The sequence below is a fragment of the Benincasa hispida genome, chromosome 1 (genome assembly GCF_027475165.1).
Source record: "Benincasa hispida cultivar pf3 chromosome 1, pf3_genome.v1.1, whole genome shotgun sequence".
NCBI lineage: Eukaryota > Viridiplantae > Streptophyta > Magnoliopsida > Cucurbitales > Cucurbitaceae > Benincasa > Benincasa hispida.
This window is the reverse complement of record NC_143478.1, coordinates 43,116,527-43,142,845: the sequence shown is the minus strand read 5'-3', so window position 1 is coordinate 43,142,845 and position 26,319 is coordinate 43,116,527. Positions and strand designations below refer to the sequence as shown.

At 36.6% G+C, this 26,319-nt stretch overlaps 1 protein-coding gene and 1 long non-coding RNA gene across 6 annotated transcripts; one reads left to right on the top strand and one right to left on the bottom strand.

Moving 5' to 3' along the window:
- Positions 1 to 1,877: 1,877 nt before the first annotated feature.
- Positions 1,878 to 15,640, bottom strand: LOC120081372 (P-loop containing nucleoside triphosphate hydrolases superfamily protein). 5 transcript variants are annotated; one of them, XM_090311424.1, is made up of 5 exons: positions 15,453 to 15,636; positions 14,222 to 14,342; positions 10,699 to 11,016; positions 2,818 to 4,545; positions 1,878 to 2,505 (listed from the first exon to the last, which is right to left on the bottom strand). In XM_090311424.1, the coding sequence occupies exon 4, from the start codon at positions 4,421 to 4,423 to the stop codon at positions 3,023 to 3,025; it is 1,401 nt and encodes a 466-aa protein (XP_090167550.1). In that variant the 5' UTR covers positions 4,424 to 4,545; positions 10,699 to 11,016; positions 14,222 to 14,342; positions 15,453 to 15,636; the 3' UTR covers positions 1,878 to 2,505; positions 2,818 to 3,022. The 5 variants fall into 5 exon arrangements, with proteins under 5 accessions (XP_090167550.1, XP_038892120.1, XP_038892129.1 ...); XM_039036192.2 differs by lacking the exon at positions 10,699 to 11,016 and having other exon boundaries at positions 15,453 to 15,640; XM_039036201.2 differs by lacking the exon at positions 10,699 to 11,016 and having other exon boundaries at positions 2,818 to 4,536.
- On the top strand, positions 10,960 to 11,775 carry LOC150038463 (uncharacterized). The gene is made up of 2 exons (XR_016528112.1): positions 10,960 to 11,092; positions 11,509 to 11,775. It is a non-coding gene; the product is annotated as an uncharacterized LOC150038463 (long non-coding RNA).
- Positions 15,641 to 26,319: the final 10,679 nt, after the last annotated feature.

Genomic DNA, 26,319 nt, shown 5'->3' with positions numbered 1-26,319 from the left:
ATTATTTAGTATATTTTAGTTTTGTTCCTTTTGGTAGCAACATAATTATATGGAGCATATTACTTTTCAATCATAACAAAGATTTATCAATTTATATATTTTAAAATTTAAATGTTGAGCATGCAAGTTTTGTTAGTTTGTGAAATTTTTTTTTATTATTATTTTATTATTTTCAGTTAGATATTTGATTAGATTCCTATAGTTTCAACTTTATCAAAATCTTTGTTTGAACCAAAATTTTTGTTTGTTTTTCTTTTTCATATGTTTAAATTTAACATTTTTTATTTATTGTGATAGTAGAACTACCCATGATAACTATAGTAATGAGCAACAAAATCAAATTTGATAGATTCAAAAGATCTAAAATAAAGGTATTAGTATCATATATATCTCTAAATTTTTATTTGAAAATAAATCTTTTTGAATTACACAAACATGTCAGCAAAACCAGTAATCATCAAATATATTATTCATGAGTTTGTTGATAATTTATATTGTTATTTCATCACTTTTTAATTTCATATACAAAATTTACATTTTAATTCCCATGAAAACTATATTGATTCAAAATTTGTATCTCACCATCAAAATATATGTTCCTAGTCTTCCAAAGATTATCAAACAAGTATAACTCATTTTATATTTGTTGTGAATTAACACAAAATAAGATATATATAATTTTGGCTATTGACTATTTTATTAATTTCAATTCTCGTGTCATATATTTATTTATTTAAATTTAATAAAATTTATATTAATCTATTATTAAAATTTTATCAACAAATTTCATTTGCATCACACGTGTTTTAGAGCGAGTAAACTTAAAATTAGTAAACAACCGGTCTCCTTCGCCAACTTAACTCATAATTTACTTGTGGAATTTTCTTTTCTAATTACCAATAATGCTGGTCATATTACACCCCATTTAATGACATATTCTCTTCATTACACAATTTCATGTCACTATCTCAAGTTTCATTTTTTTTTTTTTTTTAATAAACTGACCCATTTCATTGAAAGAGTGAAATAATAAAAGGACCAATCAAGCAAGATAGAACCTATAGAATAGTTTAAAAAGAAAAGAAGAAAAAAAAAAGGAGAAAATTTGTAATGAACAGCCAACTATGGAGCATCATTTTGAAAGAGACAAAAAAAAAAATGATATATAACGAATTACAAAATTAGGATAAATTTTTGTTGTGTTTTTCTTCCCTATTAAAACTAGTAGCCGTTAATCTTAAGAAATGTAACTAAATCTCTTTCTATAACTTTTTTAGATCTCTTATCTAGAGATGTTCACAGGACAGGGATAGAGCATTTCGTCCTTGTCCCAATGAATTTCCCTACTGGAAATGGATAGAGATTCTTCACAAAGATTTCGACAGATCAAGTTTCCCGCCTTTATTTTTTAACAATTTTTTTAAAATTTCAATTAAATGTGTATTTTTTTTTTTTAACAATTCCTTAAATATTTCTAATATAATTTTCAATTAAATAAAATATTATCAATTTTACTAATAAAAACAATAATCAAATACAATTTGAAAAAAAATAATTAAAAGATTAAATTCTCATAACTTGTAAAAATTAAAATTTAACAATTATTAGAACATCTTATCTTAAATATTACAAAAGTCGAGGTGGGGCATGGGACGAAGCCAAGGACGGGGAATATAATCCCTATCCCCAACCCCGAATTGTAAATGGGGAAAAAGATTTTCCACTCCCTCCCTCATTTCTCGTGTATTTAGGGATTCCCCACTCCGTTCTCATGAACCTCTAACGGATTTTTTTTTCGACATCTCTACTCTAGCTCCAAAAAAAAAATGTGATTCAAGTCTCCGCAGCATTACAGCAAAATGAACCCACTATCACAATGCCCATATAATCTTTTTTTCTTTTATTTTAGGAAAAAAATACAATATTTATAAATTTAATTGAGAACGTCCCTCTTTTTGGGCAAACAATTGAAGATGAGCACTACCCGTTTACATCCAACGGAAAAATTTAACTACATTTATTTATACATAGAGGCATCTCTTCCACAATCCACCACATGCAAACTTGTGGATCATAATTTTGATTCAAGTCGTCGTTTTTTCATCCATTGCCTCTGTATCTATCATTTGGAGAATTCCCTCCTTTCAACTTCCAACAATAATAAAAGAGATTTGACCGATCCTCCAAATTTCGAATTCCATGAACTTCCATTGTAAATGTTGATGAGATGGTAAGCTCAGGTGGTCCGAAAATTACTTTATATACTCCTTCCATTCAACACTTGACACGTCATTTTCATGGACTTCAGAATGCCTCTCTTATGACAAAGAATGAAGGTAGTACTACTGCCATCCTAGAAATTCTCTAGTGTTATGGGTTTCATCACTCCAAAATTTAGATATATTCATAGCCACCCACTTTAATTACCTCTCCAAGTTGAAATGCACGTCCGTCTCATCATGACATTCTTGAAGCATAGTAGCGTTGGTGCAGGCCTTCTTTGTTCTGGAAGAAAAAAATTGTTAATTATTTTTTGAATAATACTCGGGTATGCATTTCTTCTAGCCGAAGTTCCAAACTTAAGGTAGGTTTGAAAGTGATTTTAAAATTTGTCATTTTAAAAATTACTTTGAAATATGCATTTAAGTTTCAATCATTCAAAATCAAATATGATTCGAACATTGCATTTCAAAGCGTAAATTAAATATTAAATTAATTTTGAGTGATCAAAGATTTTCATAGTTATTTTAAAAATGACAAAAATAATTCCAACAATTTCAGAATCACTCCTAAACATACTACTAGTGCATTGCTTACCTTCCAAAGCTAGACCCTTGGGAAGCTTCAAATACCATGCCCCTCAGTCATTCTGCCAGCAGACTGCAAGGAATTTACTCTGCCACGTGTAATTACAAAACTCCAGTGCCTTCACAGGTTTAATAAGCCTGAGTAAATTCGTCAAAGTAGATAGAGACCTACTTAATGCCAATACTGGGATAGAAAATCTTCCACAGATTTACATCTAAGAATGCTTTCGTTTCTTCTGGTGTTTGGCAGTGTACGAAGATTTTGCTGTATAATGTGAATTCAAAAGTTCTCGAGGAATAGGTGCTCCAGAAGACTTTAAAGTCTCCACTAAATCTTGAAATAAATTCTTATTTTCCCCATTCACAAACACTATGGCTTTGCCCTCCTCTCCAAGTCTAGATGCCCGGCCAATCTGGTGAACATACTCCTTAATGGAATTTGGCATATCAAATATAATCACTTGCCTCACACACAGAAGATCCATCCCTCGACCCAAAATCCCAGTAGCCACCATCACTTGAACTTCTCCCACCAGAAATGACTTCATGGCTTCTCGTCTCTCCTTCATTGACTTGTGCCCGTGAATTGACAATGCCTTTATCCCAGTGGTAACAGTAATTGCATTGGAAAGGAGATCGGCTCCAAGCCTTGAGCCAACATATACTACGAGAGGTGGCATAAAATGTTGTTTACTAGTTAATATGTCAAAGAGCTTTTGTTTCTTATTCTTTGATTCTACCCAGATAACAAGCTGCTTCAAAGCCTTGGTTGGTTTATTTGACATGCCCGCAGATATAGTAACAGTGCCATCTCCCATAGATCTTGCCATCTTCTCTACTTCGGGAGAGGTAGTTGCAGTATACATCAAGATTTGTGGTCTTGAAAGAGCCCTGAAAATTTGTAATACCTGATCACGAAAGCCTTTCTGGAGCAAGCAATCCACTTCATCCAGAACAAAAGTCCTCACTTCATCAAGTTCAATGTCGTGCTTTGTCAAAAGATCAACCAACCTGCCAGGAGTAGCAACAATCAGCTCAACTCCTTGCTGGATACGATGGAGCTGTCCAGCTAGAGCATCACCACCAACAACAAGGGCAGTTTTAAATGGCAAGCCTTTTCCAAGCAACTTCGCTTGTTCTTCAACTTGAATGCAAAGCTCTCTAGTAGGTGTAAGAACCATAGCTAGTGGCTTCTTTTCGCAATGGAAACACTCAAGACGAACACGCGCACAGTAGGAAACTATTGGGACTAGATAGGACACGGTCTTTCCAGAGCCGGTCTCAGCTGAAACCAGCAGATTTTTACCCAAACAAGCAGCTGGTATAGCTTGCATCTGGACAGGTGTAGGCATCTCATAGCCTGCAGTCTCAAGATTCTGGAGGAGCTTCTGAGGAAGGTTGCCGTAAGAAAATGACAATATAGGAGCACAATCTAGGTCTCCCTTTATACTGATTCCAAGTTTTCTCCTAAGCAACTCAGTTTGGTCACAAGTCAAAGAAGAAGAACCCGACTTAACATATACACATTCATCGGCTGCAGGAAGTCTTTTAAGAGGTGGCATATCTGGAGACAATCTATTTGCCACTTTGCGTAGAAGTGATTGTTTACATTCCATGCTGCAAATATCATCATCTGTCTCATCACATATGTATTCCCCATAGCGACCACATACAACACATTTAGGTTCTCCAGGCAAAGCGTCTCGCTGATCCTTACATTTCACTTTAACTGCAGATTCTACATTAGAAACAAAAGTTTAACGGACGATTATTAAAAAAAATCCAGATCCTTTATCAAGCATTTGACAGTTTTCAGAAAGAACAAATAAATCACTGGTACAACCGATGTAGTAAAATCCCAAAAGATATTTAATAGTTTTTTTATGTCCTTTCATTTTATATGATCTCTTATTTCAATTAGTTAATGTTACAGGCAAAACATGACAGTTATGGAGGCTGTAATAAATGCTGCCAACCTTAATGGATTGAGCAGACCTCAATTAGAATCATTGCAATATTAGCAAAGAAGGTACTTGTGTGCAAATGACTGGAAATCGAGAGGTTCATCACAGCAAATGCACAGATCATGCTCAAAAGAAGTGCTCTGCTGCTGAGTATAATCCCCAGGTAGGTGGCTTCATTCGGAATGTTATCAGAATATGTGACCTTTATGGAGAACTTGTCTAAGTAAATGATTTTCCATATCCATCCTGTAAGATTGTCACCCTATCGATTGGAAAGGAAATCTTTGGAATCTTTTCAGCACAATCGTTTCTTTCATATTTATTAGAGATAAAAGATCAATAACCCATCATACAAATGAGCTGGATTATGATAGACCTCCCATATTTAGGAAGTATGAAAGAAGGGCCCATAAGAAGGTTGGGGAGAAGGGCACAAATGTAAATGTGGGAGAGAATAAAATTAGTTAGAATGGGGGCCACCAAATCTATAACAAATTCGGTTAGTAGAGGGGAAATTCTGTTAGTAGAAGGGAGTGACTGTTTGTTATAAAGATAGGAGGATAGAAGCACGGGGGGTATGAATCTTTTTATTTAGAAACATGAGCTTGCTGAGCTTGTAACAGGGAGGGGGTCTCGGCTTCCTAGGCTATTTGAGCCAAAATAGTAAATATATAATTGAGACTCTATCAATCTGGTATCAGAGCCATTCGATTCGTGGGAAAGGGTATGGTGAAGAAGATGGAGGCAAGACTATCAGCTATGGAGGAACAACTCACCTTACTTCAAGTTGGGATGGAAAACAGAATGGATCAGAGGTTTGGAGAGATGCAGCAGATTACTGAGAACATGATGACTGCAAAAATCGAAGCATTAGGGGAGACTATGGAGCAGAAGATGATGCGGGCATTGGAGGTCTGGTCGAGGAAATCAGAAACAGCCAAGGAAAGGGAATCGGGGTCATCATAGAGGACAGTGACTGACAGAGGAAAACAACCAACGAGAGAGGAAGGCGGCGAAAGAAAGGAACTGTTGTTGTTCGATAAGCAACTGAGAAAGCTGGAAATACCAATATTCAAAGGAGAGCCAGGTGAAGACCCGATGGGATGGTTTCACAGAGTTGAAAGGTATTTTGTTGTGAACCGGTTATCGGAGAAGGACAAAATCGAGGCTGCGATTTTGTGTTTGGAAGGGGAGGCACTAAAGTGGCGTCAATGGGAGGAAGAGAGAACGCCGATGGACACCTGGGCCAAATTTAAAGAACAACTCCTACTGCGTTTCCTACCAGTCAAAGAGGAAGATCGGAGAGCACAATTTCTGACCTTGAAGCAGGACGGCAGTGTGCGAGCATACCGGCGGCGATTCGAGCAACTCTCAGGGCCGTTGAAAGACCTCTCAGATGAGACATTAGAAAGTAAGTTTGTTAGTGGGCTGAAAGAAGATATTCAAATCGAAATGAGAATGTTCAAATTAATTGGGCTGAAGGAAAAAATGAGGATGGCCCAAATAATAGAAGATACGGAGGAGGCTCGAAGAAAAAAATGGGGCAACCCGAACCCAACAAAGTCGACAAGCGCATCTTCAAACTCAGGGCTCAACTCGACCACAGGTCAACCCACCTCCAACTCAAGTCAGAACACGCAATCAGCTGCCCGAACAATCTCTCTCAACCCGACCCGCACGTCAGGTACATCTTCAAACTCTGTTACTTTAAAAGACATCAATGGAAAATCGTTCATGGCCGGAGCTTTCAAGCGGCTGTCCGACAGTGAGATGCAAAACCGGAGGGATAAGGGACTTTGTTACCGATGTGAAGAGAAGTATACACCGGGGCACCATTGTAAAAAGAGGGAGTTGAGTATCTTGTTATACCACGATGAGGAGGAAGGAGCTGAGATTAAGGAAACAGAGGACGAACCAGGGGAGGCCGAGATGCCGATGACGACTACATTGGAATCAATGGTGGTGGAGGCTAGCGAGCAAAAGGCAACGGAGCTGTCCCTAAATTCTCTGGCAGGGATCGATTCACCCCGAACGATTAAAGTCGGGGGGCTATAGGAGACAAGGACGTGATTGTTCTCATCGACAGTGGTGCATCACACAACTTCATCGACAACGAACTAGTATCGACCCTAAAACTGCCACAGACGCCAACGAAAAGTTATGGGATAATGCTGGGAACAGGGACATCAGTGAGGACAACGGGCAAAGGGGTAATTCTTAATCTCCCTAACTTAACTATTATCAATGACTTCTTTCCCTTGCCCCTGGGCAGTGCTGATGTGGTATTGGGAGTGCAATGGCTGATGACTTTGGGACAGGTCAAATGCGATTAGGGAACGTCAGAGATGGAATTTCAGGTAGGTGATTGGTGGATACACTTGCAAGGAAACCGCAACCTGATGAAAGCTCAAATCTCATTAAAGTCGATGATGAAATTGGTAAAAGGAGGGGGCCAGGGCATCCTTCTTGAGCTGAACTCACTCATGACCTCTGAAAAGGATGGAGAGGCGTGATCAATAGTAGAACCACAACCGGAAATACAAGAGATTCTAAGAAAATACCAATCCGTTTTCAGATCAGTGGAGGGGCTACCTCTAGTGCGGCATCATGAACATCACATTGAACTCAAGCCAGGGGCAGGACCAGTGAATGTCAGGCCATATAGATACCCACAATTCCAGAAGGACGAGATTGAGAAGCTGGTTGAAGAGATGCTCACTGTCGGGATCATTTAGCCCAGTGTAAGTCCTTTCTCAAGCCCTGTGTTATTAGTAAAGAAGAAGGACAGAAGCTGGCGATTTTGTGTTGACTATAGGGCATTAAACCAAGTCACAGTGCCAGACAATTTCCCTGTCCCAATGGTTGAAGAACTCCTTGATTAATTGGCCGGTGCACGAGTCTTCTCCAAGATTAACTTGAAGTCAGGATACCATCAAATTCGGGTAGCCTTCAGACATACACAAGATTGCATTCTGCACTCATGAAGGCCATTATGAGTTTCTAGTCATGCCATTCAGATTGAGAAACCCCTCATCTACATTCCAATCGGTAATGAATGATCTCTTGCACCCATACTTAAGAAAATTTGTGTTAGTATTTTTCGATGATATCCTAATCTACAGTTCTTCTTTATGTGATCATATGCGTCATCTATCCGTGGTGTTGCAAGCATTGGAGGATAACCAATTTATGGCCAATCTTAAGAAGTGTACGTTTGGGGCAAAGCAAATAGATTATTTGGGGCATATCATATCAGAACAGGGAGTGGCAGCAGACCCTTCAAAAGTGGAAGCTATGCTCTAATGGCCAACACCAACAACGGTTAAACAACTCAGAGGATTCCTTGGGTTAACAGGTTACTACCGCATGTTTGTATCTCATTATGGGTCGCTGGCTTTCCCTCTAACACAGCAACTCAAGAAGGATAAACTACAGTGGAACAAGGATACTCAGGAGGCCTTCAAGGTCTTGAAGCAACGGATGGCCCAACTACCTACCCTCAAGCTCCCTGATTTCAATCAAACATTCATAATCGAAACAGATGCCTCCGGGGTAGGAGTTGGAGTAGTATTAATGCAAGAAGGAAGACCGGTGGCATACTTCAGTAAGGCCCTCCCACCCACGCACCGACTCAAGGCTGCTTACGAACGAGAACTGATTGCTATAGTCATGGCTATACAGAAATGGCGCCCCTATCTATTGGGAAGAAGGTTCATTGTGCGAACAGACCAGAAAAGTCTCAAATTCTTATTAGAACAACGTATTATAGCAGGGGAATACCAGAAATGGGTGGCTAAATTAATAGGATATGAGTTCGAGATAGAATATAAGAAAGGAATGGAAAACTCGGCCGCAGATGCATTGTCTAGGCTGCCTACCACGATGGAAATGACCATGATCAGTGTAATGCGTGCCCTCAACCAGGAAGTGTTCACTAGTCAAATTGAGCAAGATCCGGAACTAAGAGCAATCAGGGATAACATCCGAGCGGAGCAACCACACCCTCGAGGATATGAACTTCAGGGAGAGCTCCTACTATATAAGCAGCATATTGTGCTTCCATCACAGTCACCTACCATCCCATTACTCCTACAAGAATTCCACAACAATCCAATTGGAAGGCACAATGGGATAGTGAAAATGTATCAACGGTTAAAGAAGGAGTTCTTCTGGACAGGGATGAAAGCAAGGGTAAAGGCATTTGTAGGGGATTGCTCTATCTGTCAACAAGCCAAGTACTTGGCCTTAGCCCCTGCTGGACTACTCCAACCTCTGCCAATACCTGAGCTCACTTGGCAAGACATCAGCATGGATTTTGTAGAGGGACTGTCAAAATCCGAGGGATACAACTCAATCTTGGTGATGGTTGATAGGTTATCCAAATATGCACACTTCATCGCTCTTCGCCACCCCTATACCGCAGCAACCGTGGCTACTTGGTTCATGAAGGAAGTTTTACAACTGCATGGAGTACCAAGAAGCATCATATCTGACAGAGATAAGGTGTTTACTAGCCTATTTTGGGAAGAACTGTTTAAGCTGATGGGAACGTAACTCAAGAGGAGCTCATCCTACCATCCACAAACGGATGGACAAACGTAAGTGGTCAACCGAGGCTTAGAGGCATACCTCCACTACTTTACCATGGAAACTCCTTCGCAATGGCACAAGTGGCTAGCATGGGCTGAATATAATTATAACACATCTTACCACACAGCCATCAAATGTACACCTTACGAGGTATTGTACGGCAGACCAGCACCTACACTCATCCATTACACATAAGGGAATGCCATAGTAGGAGACGTAGACGTGCTACTCAAAAACAGAGATGAGATGCTCAAGCAGTTGAAGAAAACATTGGAAGCAACACAACAAAGAATGAAGGCTCTAGCAGATTCAAAACGAAGAGAAGTGAACTTTGAAGTCTCGGACTGCGGGTACATCAAGCTCAAGCCATACCGTCAAGGATCACTATTGATGCACAAGCACCCAAAACTGGCACCACGCTACATTTGACCTTTTCAGATAACCCAAAAGGTCGGACCAGTGGCATATAAGCTTGATCTACCTCCCAATGTCACCATACATCCAGTATTACACGTTTCACAATTAAGGAAAGCCGAGGGGACCATACTACCACGATTCTCTTCACCAACGGTGGGGCCATTCGGAAAGCAGCTAAAACCATTGTCAGTTTTAGGAGTTAGAAAGATTGGTTCGACGATATCATCACCTAATGACTTTGAAGTACTCATACGGTGGGAAGATTTACCAGTAGAAGATGCAACATGGGAAGGAGGAGCACAAATAGTTGAGCAATTCCCTGACTTTCACCTTGAGGACAAGGTGGTGCTTTGGGGGGAGGGTAATGATAGACCCCCCATATTTAGGAAGTATGAAAGAAAGGCCAATAAGAAGATTGGGGAAAAGGGCACAAATGTAAATATGGGAGAGAATAAAATTAGTTAGAATGGGGGCCACCAAATCTGTAACAAATTCGGTAGTAAAGGGGGAATTCTGTTAGTAGAGGGAGTGACTGTTTGTTATAAAGATAGGAGGGTAGAAGCACAGGGGGGTATGAATCTTTTTATTTAGAAACTGAGCTTGTTGAGCTTGTAACAGGGAGGGGGTCTCAGCTTCCTAGGCTATTTGAGCCAAAATAGTAAATATATAATTGAGACTCTATCAGATTACTATTCAGAAGTTTTAAATTCCTAAAGAAGGTCAATGTTTGACTAGAGTTCGGCTCTTGGAGGCATTGTTATTATTATTATTATTATTTTATGAGAAACGATCAAACTAAATTTCATTAATGGTATGAAATTACAAAAAGGTTAAGATAGCCATGAAGATCACAAAAAGCAATTCCACTGTGCAGTAAAAGTAGTAAGGTTGTGATCACAAAAGAATTTGGGTGAATTTACACCAAGAGAGAGATGTTCAAAGAAAATAGAGAACTCGGTCACTTTGTCCTCAAAAGTGTAGTGGTTGCACGCGAGCCATATGTGGTATAGGAAGAGTTTAGTGATGATTGATGAAGGACCATATTACTTCCTTTTCCTTCTTGCAGGGGTGGCTAATGAAGAGCAATTGGAGAAGAGTATGTGGATCATTTGGGAAGACCATGAAGTAGTTGAAAGCAGCCAAAATCTTTGTTCAGAAGGATTGAGCATGGTTGCAATAGATCAAAATGTGTATGAGGGATTTGCTGTCGTTGTGGCAATTGACACACCGACCAGGAGCTGAAACAATCCAAGGAGCTTTCATGATCAGAATATCCAAAACAATCTTTGTGGAAAATCGAAGGGGATCTTGGAGGTATCATTATAGCTTAAGTTGTCAAGAAAAGAAACTCCCTATGTCTACTTCCAAACCTATCATATGCAATCTTTGTGAAAAATCTTTTTGGACTGCAGGTACAGCCAAAAGTGTTTAATCTGTTTTTCAAACGAACTTAACATTACTTGGCCTCCACAATGAAACAATTACTTTTTTATTGAACACAAATATCTCATCTTCCAAGAAAATTAAAATTTATTCATTGCTGCAAAAGAGAGAATTTATCAATATGCTTCAATAGGATAGTAGCTGCCTTACACATGTTCTCATTCTTCCAATCTGAAAATAAGACAGCAAATTTCAATAAAATAAAATATTTAAACTTTTTCTAAAGAGACAGAGCTCAAAAGTACAAATCCAAAAATCAAAGATTAATTACTTCATCATTTTGACAGCCTCTCAAATTGTGCTCTAGGAGTGACGGGAGAAAAAACTTGCTTTAGACAATACAAAAAGTGGAATTCCAGATTTGACCCGTGGAAGAAAAATGGGAGGAAACGTGGGAGATAGCTCACTTTTAACACCTCAAGACGTGTACCCAATTCTTTCCACTATGTAATTAAAACTCCTGTTATTAACAATAACATAAGTCAGAGAGCCTTTCCCCTCTAGTTTCTTCTTGTACTTTTCATATTATCAATAAAAAGTTAGTTTCTTGTCAATAATGATTCGTTTAGTTTCTTATCCAAACAAATGGAGTCCAAAGGTAGTGGAAAAGAAATCTTTCTCATCTTTCTCAATTGAAGTCAACAGAAAATTTAGAGGTAGCAGAGCTACGATTTTCAAACATGGAAAATATTAACCACACTCCATCTCTCCAGGCTCCCTTTCTTGGTTAGCTAGTCACTTTAGCAACCAAACTGACTTCCCTCTCGCCCATAAATTTTGAAGGAGTTCCAAGAGGTGTTGATTATGTCTTTGACACTTTGTAAAAATGAATTAAAAAATTAAAGAAAAAATGTTGATTATGTCTATTAGATGGAAAAAAAGCTCAAACAAAGAAAGAATGTATTTCTGAAATAGCAAAGCTGGACTCAAATGGTAAGAGAAAACAAAATTCTGGTTCCCCCTGGAGAAAATAGGAAAGGACGGTCTTCTTTTCTCTTGTCGATAGAGGACTACCCCTTTATAGGCTCTTCTACATACAAAAATCCCCCTTTCTTCTAAAGAGAAGTACGTGGCAGGCCTTAAAGACGGGAAAAAAGGGTACCGGCATTAAAGTTAAGGCTTCCCTTGCTGATGTTAAAAAAATTGAAAGTGCTCCTCTATGATCCAGCCTTACACCCCTCTTTGTCTTGAATATTGATGACCATTACTGGGAAAATTAATCGTTTTAAAATAAGAAACTGATATAGATTCAAAACGAAAGACTAAAAGGCTACCTAGGAGTAGAGAGAATCCCCTCCCGATACAGCTACAAAAAGAATGCCCTTCCGATCTGTACACTTGACAACATGCTGTTTCCCTCTCTATTTGGTCAGCCAAACTTGACCCACGTTGCCTCTGAAAGGATTGAAAATGCTATCTGTAGCAGTACACAGAAACTACTTCCTCATTGGCAAAATGCACGTTTCTTTCACACTTGAAAAGTATCAAAACCAACCTATGCCTATATTATATGCAGAATCCAAATCCATCCATCGTTCTACAATTGGATAAAGGTAGGAGACTTAGTCAAGTCAATCATCTCAGACCAACCAGAAGTAACTCTTCTCTTGAATCCACGCGAACTTATTCTGCAGTTGGGAGGCAGGGTAGGCACATCTATAACTTCATATTCAACAGGAATAAGCACATTATTACACGTTGAAACTTTGCTGATTTCAAATCTGTAATAACCATGAATAACAATTAAATGACCAATTGAAGAAAATGACTAGAGCACCACTTCCAAAGAAGCCAAAAGGGGGTTCAAGCCGCACAACTCCAAAGTAATTTTTGCCTTTCCCTTCAAACACCAACCTGAAAGAGCTTTGAAAAGCCACTCCCCACCGTCCTAAGCCAAAGCTGATTTTGAAATAGGATCCAACCAATATAAGAAACTTCCCTGGGAAAATTATATTGCTGTATACTGGAGAGTATTCATGTTTTTTTCTTCTTTTGGTAAGAAAGGATTCATTTCAAAATTCTTTGTGATGATGGTTCAAAATCCTTCGAGTTCTTCAAGGCCATGGTAAGCTAGCATAGATGCGCTCAATCATACATTTGGAAATCTATTTTGTTCTAAGTGGACAAAGACGATGCAGTGGACTTATGCTCATCTCAAGAGCTTCCTTTCAATCATTTTAAAAAAACTAAACTATAGGGAAGCTACCATACAATACTTCATAGACAAGCTGTTGAACCAGTTTCTAAAACCAACTCCACTACCTGGAACATAGAAGCTGAAGATATTGCAGAAGAATAATTAAGTTCCAAGAGAAATAATAATCTGCAGATTCAGATTATGAAACAATTGCTGACAGGAACTCCGAAGTCTATGAATTCAAGGCAGGTAATTTAGTTGTGGTGGACACATCAAAATCCTAATTGGGACTTATATTAAAAACTAAAGCAGAAGCAAATTCCCCCCATCAGATGCCAAAGAATATTTTACTTCAAATTTACAGACAAATGAACCATTTAATTATGAACTGTACAATAATTATATACTTCGACCATTTTCCTTTCAGCCTAAAATCAAAGAAAATGTAATACTAGAGCGGTAAACTATGCAGTGCAATTCCCAGTACATTGTCACTTCCCTACTCCTATCCCAGTTATTTCAGTTAGCATCATAGTCAATTAGCCTGACTACCATGACAGTTAAACAGGTGCCATTCTAAGTTCCGCCAACATCAATGCATTGAGAAGACTAAATCCAAATTTGAAGAGAATATCAATAATTAACCACGCAAGCATCAGGTCAGCAACAATATTGATGAGTATTCAAAAACACGAATAACGAAATCGAAATATTTCGGGGGCTTGAAGAAAGGAATACAAACACAAGGAACCTAGCCAAAACCAACCAAACAAGCATAAAAACCATCAAATAGTACGTATGGAAGTAACGAAGAAGTATGGACATACATGTTCATGTGTCTCAAAGAAAAAAGGCCCTCTTACCTCTAGAATCATCGGTATCTGTCAATTTTGTCAATGCTTCAGGCACACCGTCCTTGTTTCCATTTTCCATGATTAAGAATTCAGAATTGTTATGCTCGGAGTCAAGCATTCACATTAATTCCTGCAAAATAAATAAATAAACAACCTCCACTACAAATTTATGTTGAATATTTTTATTGTGAAAGAAAGTGAAACAATTGAATATTGAAACATAAACAAATTAATTTAATTATATAGATTAAATTCATGGTTAGAAACTTTTAAATTGGATTGAAACTTCAAATTAGATAATGTTTCATTTACAAATTTAACATATATGAAAATTAGATTTGTATTTCCTTCAATTTGAATGAGTTTTATTTGATTGTGGTCAAGTAACAACTCAAATAAGTTAAATTTGACAAATGTTTCAATTTTTGTATTTATTTGATTTTATTTTATATTTTGGAGAGTTACTAAGTCGCTAGCTTATAAATAGCAACTTGTTTCTTCATTTGTAGCATCTCATTCCAAATTGAAGTGTTCTCTCCTTTCTTTTTTTATTTTGATCTTGAGTTAAGTTGAGAGCAAGTATCCAAAAGTTCTATCAGATTCAAGTAGTTCGAGATTGCATTTTTACCGAAGTTAGTCATTGTATCCTACTAAGACGATTGCTATAGTCTGCTTGCAACCATATTGAGATTCTTAGTTATTTCAATTCATAAGCCTTGTTGTATTATTTGACTTACTTTTGGTTTGAACATTATTATTATATACAGTATGTATTATATCTAGTTGAGGTTTGATCAGCTTCCTAGAGTATTCAGTTTATATATATCATTACTCCCAACAATTTAAAGAGTCAAGCTGCTAGTTTGGGATCACCAAATACATCAGGGGTCAGTAAATAACATCCTCGCGTCTAAGCCTAGGCTCACTTGAATCACTTGCGGAATTGTTTAAACAGAAACTAACAAATTTTCACATTTTCAGTGGGAACCGCCACAAGAAAATTGGAATGGCCAAAGTGCATCTTCCTCTATCCTAATTATTATATACTACGACATGATTTTTTGAGCAAGAAATTGTATCAATTTGGATATAATATATATCCCCAACAGATTTTTTCAAGTTGCGTATAAATATATATGAAATCTCGAGTGCTTAGTAATAATATGAGAATGGAAGATTTCGGTGGAATGATCTGCAACAAACAGGACAGAATAGAACAGAAGAAGTTGAGGAAGATCACCTGAAATATATGCCGATCGCCTTTTTCTAGCAGGAGAATGAACGAATTCGCTCAATTTCCCACCGGAAAATTTCGCTCCTTTTTTTTCCGTTGTAACCCGGCCCGAAACTTAGCGTTAGGGTGTTGCGTTTGCTAGCGCTTAAGCTCAACTATGGTTAAGTTCTCATGAAGAAGGAACAAAGTTGGCCAATAAGGACTAACCTCAACTAGTATCTATAGGTTCGTGGTTGAAATCTATCACCTCCAATTTGTATTAAAAAAGAACGAATAAAATAGATCTTCTATCTCCAATTTGTATTAAAACGGAAGGAACAAAATAGAAAAAATTGTTAGAAATAACATAAAATATTTTATCTTTCACAACTAGTAACTTTTATGAAAAAGCATTCAAATAGTTTTTTCTTGTGATTCTCATCTAAATTTGAATAAAAAAAAACTAATATTTTCATCTTATATTCAACCTATCGGTTCTTTTATGCTTTTGAAATATCGCACAACCGAGATTCTACATAATTTTCCAAAATAGTATGTAATCTTTACAAATCTCATACTAAATCTTACATCTTTTTAAATTTTCTTCAAATTCTGTAATCTTTCCAAAATCCTATAAGTATTTAAAATCTTATGTCCAATTTTGTTTGTAAAATTATTTGAATTTACAAATAGATTTACCAATTATCCAAATGAATCGTGGTGATTATAGTGTTGGGAATGGTGTCCTAAATCTCCTTGTAATCTCGTAGTTTGTAAACTCTGTGTAAACATATTGTTATTAATAAAATAAGTGTTATTTTATAAGCATTTACTCAATCCAATAAACTAAGATCCGAGGTTATTTTATGTAAATTTAAACAAGTACGTAAAGACATACAGGTGGATCTTGTTTAAATAATAACCTAAGTGGTGTAGATGGATAGGGTTTGGTACCTTATCCTGGTAACACTATGGATACGACCCGCTTTGTAGATGTTACAAATATTGTAAAGTGCTACAAATGATCTGATCCTGATCATTCATGTAGAGACATGCAAGCAGGGTATCCTATACAAAGAGTTTGTATAAGACCGGACCACGAAATGATTTGTTTCTTTATATAATACCGTTAATAATAGAGATTTACATTTCACTAGGATGACCATAGATGACATGACCTGAATCCTATGTGAGTTGTGAACTTTTGCTCATGAAGGCGGTCATTTGATTTGTATGGGTGAGAGTGGCCAGATTGCCAACTTAACAAACCTATCATTTTGGGGATTTTTCTGATTGAGGAGCTGGGAACTCAACTTCACAAGACGGAATTCACTCCTTCCCCGATGCAGGGGTAAGTAGAAATTGCTTCCTTAAGGGTTGATTCCGGGTCTTGAACATAGTGGTCACACCCTCCATTGGGAAGAGAGGACCCGGTCATAGTGAGACTATGACTTATTGTTCATTAGAGGAATCAATGGTACTTAAGGAGTTAGATGTAACTATAAGGGCAAAACGGTAATTTGATTCCGTTGTACTTACGAGCAATTTGTGAAGAGTGCAACTGTGGTCTTTAGTGGAGTGTCCGACAGTTAACGAATGGTGGATATCGTGATTAAAGAGTATAGTCAGTCATTCACGTATCGTTGGAGTTTCAAGCTATAGTTTCATAAGGTCCCCTTGGTAGCTCAATGGATTCAAGTTGAGAATCAGTTTGTGGGTTAGCTTGAAATGTTCAAATTAACAAGAGGAAATTTGATTATATATGATATAATTAAATTATATGTGATATAATTGATATGATGTATTTGATACATTATTATTTGATTGGAGGAGTTAATATAAATATGATTTATATTAAATGACATAAAATAGAAAAATAACTATGGTTTATATGTTGCATATGTTGCAATATTAAAACTATAGGTTATAAATATAATATGATAAGTTAGTTATTATATTTATTTATAATTTATTGATTATATGATAACTAATATTTCTTTTTCTAAATAACCGACCTTAGTGGGTGATTATACACGGTTTTATGGTAACTGTGAGATAAAAGGGAAAGTAGTTTTCAAATCATTCAATCGAACATCTCACATAATTCACTATCGAGTAAAAGGAGTTTTACTACACGATAATTTTACAGAGCCTAAACGATCAAGCGTCGAGTGTACTATACGATAGTACTCGTTTACTAAATGATCGAGCATCGAGTCTATACGATAGACTTCATCTACTACATGATTGTGTGATCGCATACTCGATCGTTTACTCCAATATTTCCCTCTATCCAAAATCATCTAGAGTCCACAACTCTTGGATTCTCACACCGAGAATACCAAGGTAATCTTGTGGTTGTGTTCGATTGATCGAGGATCAAGTCATACTCGTTGGTGCTTGATGGAGATCGAGTTTGAGTTCTTGTTTGTTGCATTATTGAACGATTGAGGGAAATACGTGAAGAAAGAGTTCTTCAAAGATATTGTCACTCGATCCCTTGTATTTACTTAAGTAACATGCTGTAATTTATCTTTAATGCATAATTTGTTTTAGTATGATTGTAAATGTTTGAGTTCTTTCACAATGGAATTTGGAACGATATGCTTCCGCTCAAAGGTCCTCTAGTTTTAGAGTTCCTTCATATAATGTACTTTTTAAAATGTGGAAAGATTTAGGAAAAATTATATAGAATCTCTGTGTTCATCCCAACTAACTTTCTTTTTAGATTTAATTTTTTATTTCTTATACTTATTGGTGCATTTTAGAAAATAATATAACCAGGGAGGTTTATCCCTGTTTTACCACTTGTTAGGTATATTTCTAAGTGCAGGTCTGACCACATACCTAACAAATTGGTATTAGAGCCCTCTACCATCCTAGGAAAAACTAAAAGTATGGTGGTAAAGGAGACCAAAGACAAGCTGGAATCCCATAACAAGGACATTACAGGATTGAAGGAGATGGTCTTCGCAATGTGTCAAAATGTTGATCGACTAATGGAGGAAATGAGGGAGATAAATCTAAGTAGGGATAATGAAGGGTCACTGATGGTAGAAGGATTTTAGAGGAAGGGAAAATTGACAGAAGCAGAGGATGAGGAATCTTTGCAAAGGAGATACAAAGGAGATAAAAGCAAGTAGAAGCGGTTGGAGATGTCCATTTTCAAGGGTGATCATCTGGGTTCGTGGTTATACCGAGCAGAACATTACTTTGAGATCCACGAGCTAACAAAGGAAAAAAAAAAGATCGTGGTGGTAGTGGTGGCGAGCTTTAGTCTTAAGGTCATTATCGATGGACACATATTCGGAACCCTATTCAAACATGGGGGGAGTTGAAGAAGAGAATGTTTGAACAGTATAGAATGACCCGAGAAGGAAGCCTGACCCAACGATTTCTTGCAATCAAACAAGAAGGATCATATGGTGAATATCGGAAAAAATTTGAGAAATATTTTGCTCCATTGTCGTCATTATCAGAAAAGGTGTTGATTGGAACATTCATCAATGGTTTGGAACCAAAATTAAAAGCTGAAGTTGAGAGTGCCCAGCCACAGGGATTAGAAGAGGTAATAAAGATGGCTCAAACTCAAGATGAGAGAAGGTCTAGGCACTAAAAGAGATCGAGGGTAATGCCGATAGTATTCAATTGGGAAAAGAGGTGAAGTCTAGTGGGCTGGGAAAAATGGGCCAAGGGTAGTGTAACAAGCCCAATATGATGCGAGTTTAGGTACCCAAGAAATCGAGGGCCCAACGAAGGGAGGATTCGACCCGTCACTTTTCGAATGCTGAAATCAAGGGAAAACAAAATTAGGGTTTATGTTTCAAATGCGATGATAAATATTCTCCCGATCACTGTCACAAGGCAAGAGAATCCCAGGAATTACGACTACTCATCATTGGAGAAGGAAAAGATATCAAAGAAATTGAGGAAGATCCGAAAGAAATCATAAAAAAGGAAGATACCGAGAAAGTAGAGCTAGCTTTGCACTTGGTTTTGAGGTTTTCGGGACCAGGCATGATGAAATTGAAAGGGAAACTTGGGGAAACTAAGATGGTCGTCATGATAGTGAAAGATCTCTTAACGAAGAGTTCCATGAGCATGTTTGGATCGCTCCAATTTCACAGTGACCGAAATACACCATATACATTCAAATGCACAATTATGCAAACAAATAGTAATTAGCAGCATGCTTTGAATAAAAAAAATAACAAGGGAGAGAGTTCTCATACCAGTTGAAGATGCTCTTTTAACTATAGAACTCAACTCTGCGGAAGACCTCTACCCGATCAACCAACGCTCAGCAGATGCATCGACTACAGCAGCACGAATAAACACAAACCAATAAACGCAGCAGGGATGACACCACCAGAAAGGAGCCTTAGGTATTCTCAGAGTAAGAACCCAAAGCGTGGTCTTTGGTGAATTTGGTAGAGATAGAAGGAAGAACTGATCGTGTAGGCAATAAATAAGTGGGAGAGAATATGAAGCTATCGCATAGCAAAATGCTTATCGCTTAGAAGAAACTACACAATCGTGTAGATTTTACTGAACGATCGTTTAGAAAACAGTAGGTGATCGTTTAGCAAACAAGACACACTATATGATCGTTTAGGAAAGATAACCGATTGTTTAGGTGCTAGGTAGGCGATCGTTTAGGTGCGAGGTATGTGATCGTTTAGGCGCTGAGCAACTATCGTATAGGCTCTCGAGTTTAAGTGATTGATTACGTTTTCACACCAATGCAAACTTTCTGATCTTTTTTCGAACCATTCAAAATGAAACAAATTTCACTTTTATTTATCGGTTATAATAAGCAACGCTGTTTCCCACTAACACACGTCCAAGAGAGATTTTAGGTTAATTATCATATAATTAACCAATTAAATAATTAATAAATATAATCATATTATATTTTTACCCTATAGTTTGATATCATATATCTACTATAGTAATTTCTTCTCTACTTGATATAAATCATATTTATATCTAATTTTCTCTAAAATAATGTATCTCATACATTTAGCCAATTATATCATATATAATTAACCAGTCCAATTACATTATATATAAGCGAACTTCCTTTGGTCAATTTGAACATTTCAAATTAACCCAAACACTGATTCTCGACTTTATCCAAGCTACTCAGGGAACCTAATGGACATGTGGCTTGAAGCTCTAACGGTACATGAATAGATGACTAAACTCTTTAGCTACGAGATCCACCATCCGTTAATTGTCAGGCATTCCACTAAAGACCAATAGCTGAACTCTTCTTACCACAGATATATTTTTGTGTTCATCAGATATAACCAATCATAAATACGATGACCCTTCACAGATGCTCGTAAGTACAGTTGGACCAAAGTACCGTTTTGCCCCTGTAGTTACATCTCACTCCTTAAGTACCAATGATTCCTCTAATGAACAATACAACATAGTCCTACTATGTGTGAACACCTCTTGGGCCAAAAGGTGTGTGGCGCCACATCGTTCAAGACCTGGAATCAGCCCTTAAGGGAGCTATCTATCTACTTACCCCTACCTCGAGGAAGAAGTGAATTTCATCTTGTGTAGCTGAGTTCCCAGCTCCCAAATTAGACGAATCCCCAAAATGATAGGTTTGAATCGGCGACTTGGCCATTCGCACCCATACAAATCAAAGAACCGCCCTCAATGGCAGGAGTTCCTAATTCACTCAGAATTAAGGTCATGTTACGTATGGTCATCCTAGTGAAGTGAAGTCTCTGTCATGAACGGTGTTATATAACGAGACATTAACACTTCGTGGTCAGGTCTTATACAAACTCTTTGTATAAGACGCCCCCGCCCACATATCCCCAACACGAATGATCAAGACCAGACCATCTGTAACAAGTCACAACACTTGTGACTATTCTACAAAGCGGGCCGCATCTGTAGCGTTACCAGGATAAGGTTTCCCTCCTATATCCTTATACTACGGGCCATTTTGGTTATCACTCAAGACATGATCCCCGTTACCTTTTTTTTTTTTTGTAAAAATCCAATTAATTTAAATCATTAATGTGAGGAAATTTTAATTAAATAATTAACTTTATCACTAAATTGTTTATTATTGTTAGTTTTATATGACAATTTGAATTTAAAGATAAATTACTCAAATTTTGACCTAAAAACCAATTAATTTTTTTAGTAAAAAGAAATAAATATAAATCAAATTATTCACATATATAATCTAAATTTAAACATTCAATTTAAACATATTCATTATTTTTCTCAATAAATAATTAAATTTAAAATTTAAATGTAATATTTATATAATAATAATAACATAACATTAAATAACTATACTAAATAAATATGTAAAAGCTAATCGGAGCGGGGACGGGGCCGGGGACGGAGAATGCATTCCTCATCCCCGTCCCCGTTTAGTTCATGGAGAATTTTTCTCCCCTATTCCTCGTCTAATTGGGGACGGGGCCCATGGGGACATTGGATATCTCTAGTTCTGATTTTGTTTTATATAAATCGAGAAATCAAAATCTAAGGTGTTCACATGCTTCCGCCCGGGATTCGATCCCTTCGTAGTCTAGAGCTAAGTTTCTTTGTAATTATATGAAGTTTAGATTGCATATTTAGAATCATTCAAGCTTGACTTGATCAATCTTGCTTATAGAGGGATTTGAAGGTCAAAGGTTGATAGGAGCTACAAGCTTCATGTCCAATCTTTGGTTGTGTTGATCTTTTAAGTAATCTATAATCTAGCCTATCTAAGGGGTTGAGATTATCTTGATTTTAGATTTTGTTAGTATTCAATCTCAAAGTTGTGTTCCTCAACAAGGTTGTTAGATCTAATTCTTGTGAGTTTACTTATCATTTGGTATCAGAGATGCTTTAATTTACTTATCATTTTGGTATAGAGGTGCTTTTATTTACTTATCATTTTGGTATCTGAGCTTAGGTATTTACTTATCATTTTGGTATCTGAGCTTAGGCTCAAGATCAAATATATATACTCCTTTTGCATATTTATTCAATTTAGTTTTTGAATGCGTCTTGTCATTTGATTGTGTTAAAGCTCCAATGTTTCAAATTCCATCCAATCGATTAATTCTTAAGAGTTACCTTTCGTATTCTTATATTATTTCTTCATCTCATCAATGAGGATTCTTGAGCTTCTTCATGTTTGAGTTAAACATATATAGTTATTCTCATTCTCTTTGAACTGTCAATTTGTGCACTAGCCCTTGTATGTTTCTTGTATGCAATATTGTAGATTCGAGGATGAATCTTCTTGAAGAAGGAGAAAATGATATGAATTGATGAATCTCAATCACACCATATGAACTTGAAGAAAGATGACAAGAAAGAATCATGCATGTTGTCCAAATTTACAAACTAAGAAAGAACCATTAAGTGTAATGAAGTGAAATCAGACTACATTTAATTAACAAAGACTTCAAGCTAGTTCAAATGGAGTTTATTTCCTCTTGGATGGTTGCAAATGCTTGGAATGTGGATGAAAAACAAATAAATTTTTATTTATGGTGTCTAGTAAATGTACATATTTTCAATTTTAAGTTCTTTTATGTATTTTTTAAGTTACATTTACACAATGGTTGGTTATGGTAATAAAGATGAAATGTTACAACTCTTGAAATGTCTTATAGAATGTCTAAGTTCTAGTTTGAGGCTATATAGAGTTATGCAATTTGTATCGAGAAGGGAGAGAATTTGAAAATACATAGTAAAAGAACCTTTGAGTTTTCTTTTAGTCTAAAGCTATGTTTCATCACAATTCTATGAAATTTAGATTCCTATTCGAAATCATTCAAGCTTGATTCGATCAATCTTGCTTGTGGAGTGATTCGAAGATTAAGGGTTAATAGTAGTCACAAGCTTTGTTAGATCTTTTTTCTTTTTGTTGATCGTCTAAGTAATATGTAATCTAACCTATCTTAGGGATTGAGATCATCTTGATTTGAGTTTTTTTTAGTATTAGATCTAAAGGTCTTGTTCCTCAACAAGGTTGTTAGATCCAATTCTTATAATTTCATTTATCATTTGGTATCAGAGATGCTTTGATTTTTTTTTTTAAATAAAAAATGAACGATTGAAATGGAATTCAGAAATTGAAATATTACGTTAGACTTACTGAATATTGAACAGCTAGTAAAGGAACGAAAGTTTGATCAGAATAGTAGGAGGAAGACGAATTAGTGAAAAAAAAAACGGTAGAGGTAATCAAAATAATGAAAGACAATTGTTCGATTAGTTTAATATTTTTTCTCTAAATCTCGAGGGCATTAAAGTAATCATGTATGTTCCATTCCACTACTAGTATGAATGTAAACGACCTCAATGGAAATCAAATTACCATTACAAACTGCTTATGTGGATTAGGCTAAAAAACAATCCAATTTCTTTTGCAATTGAGGTATGTTACAATTGACACATGAATGGAAATTCATTACGATTGGATCAATTATAAGGGCTATTGATAAAAATGACCCACTGAAAGTTTTTCTTTGGAAAAAAGGACCCCTTTTAAAAAGAATGTATTTTTGACCCCTCAAAATTTATCATAGGTAGGAAAAGACCATTATACCCTTTTTTAGGAAAAAGATTCAAAACTTTAGAAACCTAACAATCCCTCCCTCCATGACCGTTTTCTTGTTCAACCCTTCAAATTCCTTTCAAAACTCCTCACATTCTTTCAGTTTTTTTTTTTCAACATTTCGGTTCATCATCTTTAAGTTCATCTATGCACATTCTAGGAAGGTTTTGGTTTTGGATTTTTGGCATTATTATTGATTTCATGCTTTTGTGTATCTTTATCCTTTATTATGTTATAACAGTGAGTTTTTATCTTGTGTGAGCTCATTTGATTAAAAAATAAATTGATTTTTTTTTTGTACAAGTTTATGGATTTTCATGGGGTTTCAAAATTTTTTAGATTTTTTGTGAAAAACGTTGCATTTTAGAATGATTTTGAGGCCTATAGATAGTATATGAGTTGATTTGTACATTAGAAACTATTTTTTTCTTTAAACTTTGATTTTCTAATTTTGAGATGTCCTCAATTCAATGAAATCTGGTCGGGCTTCTTTATATCTTGATTAGGCGGGACTTGTGGGGAATTGGGATTGGGAAAGGGGGGAGAAGGGGGAAATGAGGCGAAACCCGAGAAGATGGCCTGAAGCGGGTGAGATGTGGCGGGCTCGAGCGAGAAGGGGAGGGGACTGGGCGAGAAGGGGAAGGGATGTTACTTTTTTTGGCCCGGTCTCAAGTCGGGTATAGGGTCGGGCCAAAAAAATAGGAACGGGTGGATCAGGCAACTTGGGAAACAGGGCAAGATCGAGCGAGAAGAGGAGAGGTTATTACTATTTTTTGGTATGATCCCAGGCCCGACTGGTTGTGAGGTCGGGCCAAAAAACAGGAGCGGGTGGACCGAGGACTTGGGACTGGGAAGGGGCAGATAGAACCGAGTCATCTTCAAAGCTAGCTACTAGTTTTGGGTCCAGTCTCGAGCCTGGTCAGGTATGGGGTCAAGCCAAAACCAGTAGCTATAAAGGTGGGATTGGGTGACTTGAGACTGGAAAGGGGCCAGACTAGGCAATCTTTGAAGCTAACTATTGGTTTTTGGCCCAGTCCTGAGCCTGGTCAGGTATGGGGTCGAGTAAAAAACTAGTAGCTTATATTTATTTATTTATTTATTTTAAATATTCTGATGCATTGTTGTGTTGTGTTGACTTTTAACTTATATATTTGATGAAAAATGTAGATTATAATGGAACTAGAAATGAAGGTTCATCTTAATGATCATTTTCCTGCAACCCTTTCTTGTTGTTCCCATATAGGAAAGGTTATCCCTAAAATTAAGAAAAAATTAACTCTGACACAATTAGCCATGTTTAGAAAAATATGTTCTGATCCTCTCCTTAACACAAACATCATCTTCAATGGACCACTGATTCATTATATTTTTTTTTCGAGAGGTAGAGGAACCTAGGAGAGATATTATTAATTTTAATCTTATGGGGAATAAGGTATCATTTAGCCAAATAGAGTTTAGCCTTATTACCGGACTAAAATATCAAACTAGAACTGTGAGGGGAGAAAATTATTTTGTTAGACTCAAAGCTAAGTATCTAAATGACAATGAGGGTATGAAGGCATATGAGTTGGACTCCATTTTTCCAAAACTTGAGTTCGAAAACGATGTTCATGCAGTGAAAATTGCATTTTTTTTAAATTTTATTTTATTGAGTTTGCTATGATGGGTAGAGAGAGGAAAAAATAAATGGATTTTGAAAATTTAGCGATCATAGATGATTGGAATAGATTCTGTAATGAGGACTGGAGCAAGAAAATTTTTGCAAATACAATTGAACGATTCAAACAAGGATTGAAAGATAAAGCACCGGCGTATAAGGGCAATGCAGATGAAAAACAACAGATGTACAGTCTTTACGGGGTTTACCATGCTTTTCAGGTAATTTAGTTAATTCGATTTAATGAATATTCATTGAAGTACACCACTAATACACACTTACATTTCATATAAGTATGGGCATACAAAACGATTTCAACATTATCCGGTTGCGTCGCAAACAGGTTGAATGACAAGGCAATACCACACATTTTAAGATGGTTGTGCTCACATTCTCCTCCATATGGAGTGATGAGAGATGAAGTCTTTGGGTCAGATGCAATATGTTCCTTTTTAAGTTTTTTGAGTTAGAATTTTTTTTCATGATTATAGTTTCTTAGTTTATTTATTCATGATTACAATTTTTTGTAGGTAAGGATCACATTGCAGCTCGTTTCATCTGAGGAAGAGATTCAGTTTATAAATCGTGTTATGGAGCCACCCATCCTTCCACTTACACCATCTGCACTACCTGCATAA